General features: G+C 41.2%; 2 protein-coding genes across 2 annotated transcripts in view; both read left to right on the top strand.

The window, feature by feature from the left end:
• MCF2L2 (MCF.2 cell line derived transforming sequence-like 2) overlaps positions 1-13462 on the top strand; it is a 251845-nt gene that overhangs the window by 32693 nt on the left and 205690 nt on the right. The window lies entirely within an intron of this gene.
• Positions 2085-4126, top strand: LOC102980923 (tRNA (guanine(6)-N2)-methyltransferase THUMP3-like). Its single transcript, XM_055084061.1, is given in 4 exon segments — positions 2085-2154; positions 2157-2391; positions 2393-2497; positions 2499-4126. Coding segments are annotated over 4 exon segments (1398 nt in total). The 3' UTR covers positions 3487-4126.

The raw sequence follows: 13462 nt of genomic DNA, 5'->3' as shown, positions 1-13462 counted from the left end.
AAGAAAGGGAGAAGACAAAATAAAGTAGGATAAAATATAGTTATTAAAATAAAAAATAAAAAAATAAAAATAATTATTAAGAAGAAAAATTTCTATTAGAAAAACAAAAAACGGGTCGGTCTAACCATAGGACAAATGGTGGAAACCAAGCTCTACAGACCAAATCTCACACAGCAGCACACACATACACACTCACAAAAAGAAAAAAGGGGAAAATAATAGTATATCTTGCTCCCAAAGTCCACCTCCTCAACTTGGGATATTTCGCTGTCTATTCAGGTTTTCCACAGATGCAGGGCACTTCAAGTTGATTGTGGAGCTTTAATCCGCTGCTTCTGAGGCTGCTGGGAGAGACCTCCCCCTCTCCTCTTTGTTCGCACAGCTCCTGGGATTCAGCTTTGGACTTGGCCCCGCCTCTGCGTGTAGGTCGTCCGAGGGCGTCTGCTCTTCGCTCAGGCAGGACGGGGTTAAAGGAGCAGCTGATTCGGGGGCTCTGGCACAGGCCGGGGGGAGGGAGGGGCACGGATGCGGGGCGAGCCTGCAGCAGCAGAGTCCAGCGTGACGCTGCACCGGCCCGAGGCGCACCACGTGTTCTCCCGGGGAAGCTGTCCCTGGATCCCGGGACCCCGGCAGTGGCGGGCTGCACCAGCTCCTGGGAGGGGCGGTGTGGAGAGTGACCTGTGCTCGCGCACAGGCCTCTTGGTGGCGGCAGCAGCAACCCTAGAGTCCCACACCCGTCTCTGCTGTCCGCGCCGACAGCTGCGGCTCGCGCCCGTTTCTGGAGCTCCCTTATGCGGTGCCCTTAATCCCCTCTCCTCGCGCCCCAGGAAGCAAAGAGGCAAGAAAAAGTCTCCTGTCTCTTCGGCCTACTTTTCTTATTTTTATTTAGCTGTATTTTTTATTTTTAAAAAATAACCAATATAATTGCTTTTGTAAAATGAAAGTGAGAATCCAGATTATGAAATTCATATTCCTGAAGAAAAATGTTAAGTCTGAAGAAAAGCATTAAATCTGAAATGCTGAGACTTCATGTTAGACACATCAGCTGATAACAGACTGGTGGTTTAGGAATAAAAAAGAAAACCACTTCCCTTCAGTGGTCTGGGTGAGAAGGAACAGCATTTTAAGTATGCTACATGTATTTGGAAGACAGTAAGACAGATGCTCTAAGAGCTGAAGCAGCTGCTTGTTTCCAAGAGTGCTTCTTTCATGCATGGGCTTATTGATATATTCCTCCCCATCCCCCAACCCCCGGCCTTTTTTTTTCCTTGAAAATGTTTATAATACATTTATTCCGCTTAGATCACAGACTAGGAAAGGTGATTAAAGCAAATGTCTTTGTCTCTCTCATTACTCTTTATCTATACTTAGAACCTGTTTCTTCAGGGGAGGGGAATTATTGAATGGAGAAGTATGCTTTTAAAACAAATTCTTCATTGTTCCAGTATACTTTCTGGTTGAGACACGATTCATGCAAGGGCTACTATATATTTGCTACTTAAGAAAGAACAGCTTGTTAATCAGATTTTGCTTTCCATTCTTAAAACACATAGGTGCTCCCCTGAGCATGCACACAAATCCTTACAGAGTTTGAATTCAGGTGTAAATGATTGCCCTAATTTTACTAAAATTAAATCATAAGAGGTTTACAGTCTTGTTGATTGTGAGGAGAGGAGGTAATAGGAAGGATGAATATGAAGATTTCTGAATCCTAAACTTATAGCATTACCTGAACTATTGTTGCTTTTCTTTTTTTTCCCACTATGAAAGGTTGTGAAATGTTTGCCTACATACTTTGGCTGTCAGTCATTTTATTCTGTGACGCGATACAACAGCAAAAGTTTGAGTCTCTTAATGCAAGTTTTATGAGTATCTAAATGGCCTTTCTGACATTACTGCAATCTTACATTCATGGAATGCTATCAGTCGACTTGGTATAATACTGATTTCTTGGGGCTAAGGGAATGACACTCAAGAGATGGCACACTGATTAAAGTATATGCTGGGCCTCGCCGGCACCGGGAGCCGGAGGGGTATTCGCTGGCGGCAGGGACTATATTCAGGACCTCGGAAGCACTGCCAATATGTCTGATGTTCAAGAAGCCACTAACCAGCTCCTGGATGTGAACCTTCGTGAGAACCAGAGGTCGATACAGGTTTGGGGTCATCGTGCAAAATCAGCAAAGACCGGGGCAAGATATATTTTGACATTTCAGTGGAAAGTCTGGCTCAGGTTCACTGTCTGAGATCAGTTGATAACTTATTTGTGGTTGTTCAGGAGTTTAAGGATTACCAGTACAAAGAAAAAAAGGAAGAAGTTCTAAAGGATTTTGAGGACTTGGCTGGGAAGCTTCCATGGTCAGACCCTTTAAAAATATGGAAAATTAACACGTTTCAAGAAAAAAAAAACAAAGCACAAAAAGATAAATCAGAATTCAAGTAAAGAGAAGACTGAAAGTGGACAAGGAGACAAAACAGATGAGAGAGATGTCAAAAAAGTTCACTAACAATGTCTTAGATTCACAGATCTTAGACTATTATGAAAATCCAGCCATCAAAGAAGAGATATCAACATTAGTAGGTGTTGATTTGACATCTTGCAAAGATGAGACTGAGGAAAGCTCAAAAGAAGAAACTGATCCTGAAGTGCTGAAGTTTAGAGTCACATGCAACAGGGCAGGAGAGAAACATTGCTTTTCCTCAAATGAGGCGGCAAGAGATTTTGGGGGTGCTGTTCAAGATTATTTTAAGTGGAAGGCTGACATGACCAACTTTGATGTGGAGGTTCTTTTGAATATCCATGATAATGAAATTGTTGTGGGCATTGCATTGACAGAAGAGAGTCTCCACCGAAGAAATATCACACATTTTGGACCCACAACTCTTAGATCTACTCTTGCCTATGGGATGCTCAGGCTCTGTGCTCCTCAGCCTACTGATATAATAGTTGATCCGATGTGTGGAACAGGGGCAATATCAATTGAGGGGGCTACAGAATGGTCTAACTGTTATCACATTGCTGGTGATAATAATCCGTCGGCTGTGAATAGAGCAGCAAATAACATCTCATCTTTATTGACCAAGAGCCAAGTGAAAGAAGGCAAACTGTCCTGGGGCTTGCCCATAGATACTATTCAGTGGGATATCTGCAACTTGCCACTAAGAACTGGCTCTGTGGACATTATTGTAACAGACATGCCATTTGGAAAAAGGATGGGCTCCAAGAAGAGAAACTGGAACCTTTATCCAGCTTGCCTACGGGAGATGAGCCGTGTCTGTAGGCCAGGGACAGGCCAAGCTGTACTACTGACCCAGGACAAGAAATGCTTTATCAAGGCATTATCTGGAATGGGACACCTATGGCGGAAGGTACATACCATCTGGGTCAACATAGGGGGTCTTCATGCTGCAGTTTATCTTCTGAAACATACACCTCAAACTTTTGTTCATCCTTCAGAACAAGATGGAGAAAGATCTCCTTGGTAATGCAAAGACTGAAGATGATTAGTAGTGCTGTCAGTGCTTCCTGACAGTGGAAATGTCAGCATGAGGAACTTGCTTTGAGAGAAAAATAGTATTAATGGAAGTGAAGTTTGGTGTAAATCTCTTCACCCTAGATAGCAAAAGGTGTGAAGAGAATGGAACAAGCCTTAAGAGAAAGCAGAGCTTTTCTTTGGAGCTGTTGTAGTTGGGCAATTAGTACTTTTCTTAAAATGCTTTAAAGATGCTGAGCCTACTAAAGTACTCTGGGATTTGGGTTTAGAACATTTTATTTTCAGGCTTTATAGCAGTTCCTGTTTTCCACTGTAGCAGGTGGAAAGCTACCCTGGCCTAAGGGAAAGGCAGAGAGCATAATCAGATCATGAGGTTACATTTCATTGCCTCTGCAGCTTTGTTATTTAGTTGCTCAGATTCTTCTCCTCAACTTTAAAAAATGAAGCATTATTACACTTTGTAAAATAGTGTTTGCCCCATGACAAGATGAAATCTCACAAGACCTACAGAAAAGTTTACTATCTGCTTTAAAAATTACAGTATGCATCTGTTATTCAGATTAATAGAACTAAATAGACATTTCTATTTGTAAACAGCAGTTATTACACTGGTAGATGAAGTATGGGACCAACAAGCCATTTTTTTTTTTTTTTTTTTTTTGCAGTATGTGGGCCTCTCACTGTCGTGGCCTCTCCCGTCGCGGAGCACAGGCTCCGGATGCGCAGGCTCAGCGGCCACGGCTCACAGGCCCAAGCCGCTCCGCGGCATGTGGGATCCTCCCAGACCGGGGCACGCACCCGCGTCCCCTGCATCGGCAGGCGGACTCTCGGCCACTGCGCCACCAGGGAAGTCCCAACAAGCCATATTTAAAGAAATTTTTCTTTCAGTACACAAAGGTGGTGATGCTTTTCAGTCAAACATAAACCTGTCAAAGTATTTTTGTTGGCTTCTCTAAAGGACTAGAGAACTGATATATCTTTGAATTAAAAACTTTGTGTAAGTTCTTTTATTTTCTCAGTCACTATTCACATTTAATTGCTTTTGCAGTAGCAGAAAGTCCTTCCCAAGACAGTGGAAAATGAAATAACCTAAACATCAAGTCCTTGTAAAAACAGTGCTTCTGTGCGACAGAGTTGGGGTTTTATGTGGCATTCTGTATTCAGTTTACTTTGGAGTTTCTGGCTGCATTCAGCTTAGATTTTCAGTGTCATGTCGGTAACATACTAACTTTTGATGTCTCATTTAGAATAAAAGGACAACAGTACTTCTTTCCTTTGAAAGAATAGAGTTCACATTAGCAGCAAAAAAAAAGTATATGCTAATCAAGACTCATATTATTTAATTGTTGGGGGTTCAGGGAGAGTCAGAAGTTGGGAGTTTGTTTTTTTCACTGGCTATCTCCCCCATTTTTTCTTTTTAAAAGGAGAATAAAATGTACTTAGAATTTTAGAAAATGAATGCACGCCTGTAAGTTAGGGTAACACCAACTGCTGTAACAACCCCTAAATTTCACTGGATTAATACACTCCGATACAATGTCCCTGGTCGGGTGGCCGTTTTCCCTCAGTGTTTCAGGGACCCTGCCTGCTTCTATCTTTTGGGTCTGTCATCCTCTGGCTCAGAGTTGTCACCTTGCAGCCTGCAGGAGGGAAAAGACACAGTGGTGAAGACACACCTATTTCTGAAATACCCCAACTCATCATTCTTGCTCATCTCCCTTTGGCATTCACTAGCTACATGGCTGTAACTGGAGGTAGGGCAGGTGAGTGGGAGATGGAGTTTCTGGCCAGGCAGCCACCTTCAAATGATAGTGCTACTGTATGCAAGAGGAACTGTGAATTTTGAGTGGGCAGCTAGCCATCTCTGCCTCAATATCTCATCACAAATACATTCAAATATATAAGTCCCTCCATACATACATATATATATATATATATATAAACTTAACATAAATGATAACATTCTGTTCTGTATCTTGCTTTATTTTTTTTAAACTTAATACATTTTGAACTTTTTTCTGGTCAGTACATATAGATCTGTCTGACTATATTTAATGGCTCCCTAGTATTCTGTTGTATGGCTATTTCATCTTTTATTTAACCAATCTGCTATTAATGGACATTTGCCCTAGAGGAACAATACTGTAATAAACATCTTAGTACTCACTTATCTTGCCCTTGTGTTACTGTTTCCATAGGTTAAATTCCTAGACATGGAATTTCTTGGCCAGAAGACTGCATATTTAACATTTTGACAGATATTTCCAAATTGATCAACATTTTTAAAAAAGTACTTATTTATACTTTTACCTATAGAGAATTTGCCTACAATCTTACCAACGCTGTGTTATTTATCTTTAAAAAAATTGCCAGTCTATCAGGCAGAAAAGCACTCATTCTGTTTTAATTTACATTAATTTATTAGTGAGGTTAAACATTTTATATATATATTCACTGGCTGTATTTCTTCTGTGAATTGTCTCTTCTCAGTCTGTGGCTGATGTATGTTTCCTATGGTCGCTGTAACAAATCACCACAAACTTGATGGCTTAAAAAAACAGATTTATGGGCTTCCCTGGTGGCGCAGTGGTTGCGCGTCCGCCTGCCGATGCAGGGGAACCGGGTTCGCGCCCCGGTCTGGGAGGATCCCACATGCCGCGGAGCGGCTGGGCCCGTGAGCCATGGCCTCTGAGCCTGCGCGTCCGGAGCCTGTGCTCTGCAACGGGAGAGGCCACAACAGTGAGAGGCCCGCGTACCGCAAAAAAAAAAAAAAAAAAAAAAACCAGATTTATTTCCTCATAGTTCTAGAGGCCAGAAGTCCAAAACCAAGATACCTGCCCCCCTCCTCTAGAGGCTCTAGGGGAAATTCAGTTTCTGGTCTCTTCCAGCCTCTGATGGCTCCAGGTGTTTATTGGTTTGTGGCTGCATCCTTCCAATCTCTGCCTCCATCTTCATAATGTCTCCTCTGTTTCCCTCTCTCTTATATGATTGCATTCACGCCTCACTGGAATAATTCAGAATAGGCTCTTCCTCTCAAGAGCCTTAATCACGTCTTCAAAGACCCTTTTTTCCAATTAAGGTAATGTTCACAGGTATTGGGGATTAAGACATGGCTGTATCTTTTTCTTTTTTTTCTTTTTGAAGGCAGGGGGACCATCCAGCCCACTATACCTATTTCTTGTTAATTTTATTAATTTGTAAGAGCTCTCTATATTCTAGGGAGATAAGCCTTTTATCAGCCACATGTGCTGTAAATATTCCAGTTGGTTACATTTCTTTTGAGTTTGTTAAAGGTGTGTTTACCTTGCCAAAGTAGTTTTCAAATTAGTAAATCTATCACTCTTATTGGGATTTGTCATACTTTGAAAGGCTGTTCCAATTCCAGGATTATAAAAATGTTCTTCCATATTTTCTTTCAGTAATTCTGTCGTTTCATTATTTAATGTGGCTGGAGTTTATTTTGATGCAAGATGTGAAATTTGGATACAACTTAACATTGTTGACAATAATAAAATACCTGTACATGCACCTACTATATACTGGGAGTTTTTCTTAAGTTTTCTAACATTAACTCAGTTCTTACAACAACCATACTAGGTGGATGTATTATAATTTCCCTCATTTTCAAATCAGGAAAACTGAGGCACAGGGAAGTTCATTGACTTGCTTGAGATTATTCTGCTGTAAGTGGCAGAGCCAGGGTTTGAACTCAGGCATTGTGACACCAGAGGTCATGCTTTTAATCACTATACTTGATGTCCCGTTATGGCCAAGTTCTATTTGTTACCCAGCACTATTTGCTGAGTACAGGTATCCCCTGCTTTTCGAAAGTTTGCTTTGGCCATTTTGCTTTTATGAAAGACCTACGTTAGTACCTGTTTTTACTAACCAAAATAACTCCAAAGAGGATTTTCACTTTTAGGAGAAAAACAAAAAGTGTACAACATTTGTTTAGTAGTGAGCCATTATAGAGGCAGTGCACACGCAGAGTGGTACCACCAAGCTCCTTCCCCTGGAACTAGACTCAGCATCTCTGCATCAAGCTGCCATAGCTTTGAACTGTGTCAGTGAGCATCTATGCTTTATCTCGACTTATTTTGTGCATCTATTAGCACGATGTGTACTGAGGTAATTGCCTCTTTGCTTTATGCCCTTTTGGCTTACAAAAGGTTTCCTAGGAATACTCTACTATTAGATAGTGAGGGAATCTGTAATCTCCCTCTGGCCCCATGGGAAATGCCACTTTTATCATATACTACATCCCTATTTATATTTCAATCTAATTCTAATCTCCCTTCTGCTCCTGAGTTCTTCCAACCTCATAACAAGTTCTGTCAAACTCAGTTCTTAGTGAAAGAGAAAGAGTTCACATGACATCAGTGGGGAATTTATGAGCAGCATTTCAAAACAAATCACCAGTGGGTGGCAGTAATGTGGGTGTTCGAGAAAAATCTATTGTGGTATCCTTGAGATCATGGCTCAAAGAACTGGATGATAAATTTAATTGGCTTCTGTTGAATCTATTATATACAAATTGCTTTCATACGTTATTTTAATGAAATTAGATAATGTATGTAAAGCATTGTCAATGAAAAAATTAATAGTCTATCTAAGAAAGAAATGGAAATTTTTATTCATGCCAACCTGGGGATTATAACCCAGGAGACAGTCTCTCAGAGAGCTCTGAGAACTGTTCTGAAGGGGTAAGGAGAGGGCAAGGCTAGTGTATACGTGATTTTGATCAAGGGGTACATGCAGTCAAGCACTTATCTTGGTAGAACGTTACTTGTTTGCGAGGAACAGATCTCTGAGTTAGTGGTTTTAGTGCTTTTCTAAGTATGGGAAGATGAAAGAACCAGATTCATAAAATTTTCTTCTGGAAATATATAACTAGCTGAGGGCCAGTTCTGTCAGTTTTCCCAGAGCACAAAGTGCCTCGTCGTGATCTTTGCCTTGAATTTCTTTCAGAGTGTATTGTTGGTCAGTGACAGCAGTGGCTAATGACTTGATTCTTGCAGAACTGGATGGTGGACAATATTCTTTATTTTACAGTCCCTTTCCTTTCAGTCTTAATTTCAACCAAAGTTTGGGAGGCATTTCATGACCAATTTGTCCCACGACACTAAGAATGCTCATTCTTAGGTCAAGCGTGGATATTTTGGATAGACCACTCAATGCGCCATTACTGGACTAGGCCCTCCTAACAATAGCCAAAATCCTCTGGACCCCCTGTCTTACTAGTCTGTTATGGTTCCCTCTTATTGCTTCTTCCCATATCTAGAGTTCACTAGTATAATCATTGATCTTATAGAACTATATATTTGGTCAGTCGTTTCAAGTTGCCTAGTCACACATTTGGTAATGCAAGAAACAATAATCTTATAAAATAGGCAGAATACAAGTAATATAGCTAGTAATATTAATAAGGTCACTAATAAGTATTTAAGCTAAGAACTTCCATTAGGTGCAGCCCAGTATCTCCGCAGGTGGTCTGACTCGTCTGTTCTGCACCAATTGCTATCTTTAAGGGAAATGATATATTGGCATTTTTACATAAAGTTCACCAAAGATGTCTGCACAGACAAGGTGAGTGGTGGTGGGTCATCATGACCCCTTACGGGATTGAGAAAGGAATGTTATCTTCTAAGGAGTTATATGATTGGCACCAGAAGAAGAAAAATTGATCTTTATGGTTGAGCAGGTATTTCTGCTATTGGGGAGGTCTGGTTAATGCGTAATGCACACTAGAAGGGAGGGAGGAGGCCAAAGGGCAGAGAAAAATTTTATGTTTATATTTTTCTTGTCTTGCCTTACAATATGATTTTTATTTCATCAGCATGTAGCACAGTGCCCAGTAGGTAGAAAGTGCTCAATAAATGGTAGTATTAATCCTCACAACAGTCCTCTAGGAGGAGATATTATTACTTATTATCCACTCCCATTTTACAGAGGGAGAACCTGAAGGTGGAGGGGCTGGTTAGTGGTAGAGCTGGGATGCAAGTCCAGTTTCTTTCATTCTGCTTCCATAGTACCTGAATGAATGAATACACTGAGAGAGGAAGGCAGGAATGTTTAGCCAGAGCCTCCAGGGCTTTTTCTTAAGTAAAAATAAAATTGTGTATCCATCATATTGCTAAAATGTCTAAGACCTACCACTTTGATTCCTTTGTTAAGATATTTTTTCCTCTAAGAGCTTTAGAAAGAAATGAAAATGCAGAAACTTTTGGAAGAATGCCATGTCGAATGAGCATTAGTCATAACTAGTCTTCTCATCTCATCACATTAGACCATATTTTGTTGTTTTACCAAATACACTGCTTCTGACTTGACTGAATTCCGGGCTGGGAGTGGTCCTAGAATGAGGAGAGGATAGGCATTAAGGCGTGGGTCCCCAACCCCTGGGCTGTGGACTGGGACTGGTCCGAGGCCTGTTAGGAACTGGGCCGCAGAGCAGGAGGTGAGCGGCAGGCAAGCAAGCGAAGCTTTATCTGCTGATCGGCAGGCAAGCAAGCGAAGCTTTATCTGCTGATCTCCACTGCTCACCTTACTGCCTGAACCATCACTCCCCCCCGCCCGCCACCACAAAACCAGTCCCTGGTGCCAAAAAGGTTGGGGACCGCTGCATTAAGGGGCCCACACTGAGTAATGGGGTAGCGCTTGGGGGTGCTGGAAGGAGAGGTAAAACAAGTGCTAAAGGTGGGATTGGCTTGTTTCCCAGGTTGCTGATCCTAAAATCAACACAGCAGAAATGTAGGCCAAAAGTTTACACCAGCTAGGCCTCAGTTTCATATATACTTTGCAGGCATATAGATGATTATTTTTATTGAATGATAGGAGAAGCACTAGGGAACAACTTAAATAAAACCTTTTTTTTTTCCCCTGAGCTGCATTTTCGTAAGCAACGGGAAAGGAACAAGAATGGTCTAAAGTCTTGGAACTTCAACATTCCTTGCTTCTCCATTGAATTAGCCGCATCAAGAGAGTTTGTTAGAAATGCAGAATCTCTGGCCCCACCCCAGGCCTACTAAATCAGAGTCTGCATTTTAAAGCACAGGTGATTTATATATCATTGTAATTTGAGAGCACTGCTCTGGGGCAGTATTGATTAAAATGCAGGGGGAGTCACTTTGAAACCTAGTGCTAAAATTTTGAGAGCCTTAACAGAGGGAGGGATTAGGTATTTTCAGAGTTTCTTAATTTCCTGCAGGGCTTTGATTGCTTTTTATTCAATATGCCCCAGGCGGCAGAGCTGGTTTGCCTCTCCTGGAGTTATGAAGGACTACAGGAGAATGTCGTCTCCAGCTATTGTTGCTAAGGAAACCCTTTGCATAAAAACTTACACCTTGGTGCAGTGCTTGTCTCATGCAAGGGCACATGTGAGATGTCAACAGAAATTAATAAGCTTAAACATTTTTTTGTAATAAAAAAAAGGGATTTGGATAAGCATTCAAAAACAGAAATCCTTATCCTTATGCCTAATAATATCTCATCACTTCTCAAAGCCATTTTTTTTTTTTTTTTTTTTGTGGTATGCGGGCCTCCCTCTGTTGTGGCCTCTCCCGTTGCGGAGCACAGGCTCCGGACGCGCAGGCTCAGCGGCCATGGCTCACGGGCCCAGCCGCTCCGCGGCACGCGGGATCCTCCCAGACCGGGGTACGAACCCGGTTGCCCTGCATCGGCAGGCGGACGCGCAACCACTGCGCCACCAGGGAAGCCCTCAAAGCCATTTTAAACAGGCATTTGCAGAGCCTGGGGCAAGAGTACAAATAAAGGCCCTATGTGGCATTTAAATAAAAAGTACTATTCTTTTAACTTGATAAACACACCCCCACAAGAACAAGATTTAAAGTATATAAAGGTATGGTTTTTATATGACTAAAAATCAGAAAATAGCAAAGATGAATAAATTGAATTATTGCATGCATCTGAGTGTTGTGTTGATGGGCCATTGAAATTTGGATGAGTAATAAAAATATCCGTAATCCATAAGGCATTATTTAACCCATAAAATTTGTTTTCTAATCATGTTAGCAAATGCACTATGTTGTTATAATTGAGATGTTCACATAATTTGAGCTCCACTGAGAGCAGTGATCTAAAGTAAATGTGATCTAAGTAAAATGTAATTGTGTTCAAGGAGTTCAAATTTTGAATATATTTGCATCATGAATTGGAAGAAAAAAAGTGAGAATGCTGATGCTCAGTAGTACTGGACATGTTTCATTATATAAGAATCTACATGAGGGTGGGAGGGAGGCGGTATAGGTATACAAATAGCTGATTCAGTTTGTTATGCAGCAGAAACTAACACAACATTGTAAGTAATTATAATCCAATAAAGATGTAAAAAATAAATTTAAAAAAAAATCTGCAGCATTCATGCCACGTGAGAGGAAGAATTTGACAAGTTAATTGGTTTGTTTTTCTCTTACATAAGCACTTCCGCTGCTCAAATCCTCCCAGCACTCTGAAGCAGTGTCTGTCCCTGATACCAGCAGTGGCACAGCCCACAAGCCATCATAGCATTTGGATGCAGTTCGCCTTTTCTTTTGAGGATATAGACCAAGAGATGTGGAGAAGTCTTTCCCTGGAGCCCCAATGGTGTTAAGAGAGTAGCTGTTCCGGGTACAGTGCGTTCTGCCAGCCCTGAGTTCTGGGTCATGAGGACAGAGGCACCCGTGTGGTCTTTAACACATATGTTTATCGGAGGGAGGGTTACAGGGCCTGGGCAGGGGTCACAAGGAAACTTCCTGGGGTGATGGAAATGTTTCATATCTTGATCTGTTTAGTGGTTACATTAGTGTATGTGTTTGTCAAAATTCATCAAACTGTACATTTAATATTTGTGCATTGTACTGCATGTAAATTATATTTCAATAAAGTCCTATTAGCATAAAAAATAAACACTACCAGAGCATACTTTTCCCTATGTAAACTAAAGGGAGTAACCAAATAGGATTCCATCACTCTAAAACAACTATTTCTTGTATTCCTTTTTCATATGCCTGTACCCATGTGCACACACACTCCACCTGCTTTCCTCTTTCCTTCTGAACCTGGCTTCAATCTCACCATACATGTGATTTTTATGTTCTTGAAATTACATCTTAAATCTTTTTCTATGACATGGTATTCATAATTATATCATGATTGCTTCCATTTTTTCACTCATAAATAATATTCCAGTCTACATTTTTATGTATAAAGTTTTTTTTTGTTATTTTCTCAGGATACATTTCCAGATATAGGATGAATGGGTAAAAGGTTATGAAGATTTTGATGACTGTGTATTGAAGCTCTGTATTGTAATAGTTACCATGTTGGGCTTTGGAGTTTAGAATGAGCTGGGTTCAAATTCTGGTTCTGCTTGACCTTGGACCAGCTATTGCAAATCTAGTTCCATATTGCTGTTAGAGTTGTTTTGAGGATTAAATAAGATGATGTATATAGGGGGGTTAGTATGTAATCTACACAGTAATCACTGGGTAAAATATTGTGAAATTACTTTCTGAAAGGACACTACCAGCTTCACTCCCCAAGGCTATGCAGAAGTACTACTTTTCCAACAGAACCCCAGCATTGTGTGTTATTTTATGGATGAAATGAGAAATTCTATTGCTGTTTTAATTACATTATTTGACTACCAGGAAGTTGGACTTTTCTTTTTTAAAGACAAGATTATGTATTTGTTTATTTATTTTTGGCTGCATTGTGTGTTCATTGCTGTACGCGGGCTTTCTCTAGTTGCGGTGATCGGGGGCCACTCTTTGCTGCGGTGTGCGGACTTCTCATCGCGGTGGCTTCTCTTGTTGCGGAGCGCAGGCTCTAGGCACGCGGGCTCAGTAGTTGTGGCTCGTGGGCTCTAGAGTGCAGGCTCAGTAGTTGTGGCTCGCGGGCTCTAGAGCGCAGGCTCAGCAGTTGTGGCGCACGGGACCAGCTGCTCTGCGGCATGTGGGATCCTCCCGGAC

Source organism: Physeter macrocephalus, chromosome 1 (assembly GCF_002837175.3).
Source record: "Physeter macrocephalus isolate SW-GA chromosome 1, ASM283717v5, whole genome shotgun sequence".
Taxonomy (NCBI): domain Eukaryota; kingdom Metazoa; phylum Chordata; class Mammalia; order Artiodactyla; family Physeteridae; genus Physeter; species Physeter macrocephalus.
Note: the sequence above shows the minus strand (reverse complement) of the source record. Positions and strands in the feature narration are given on the sequence as shown.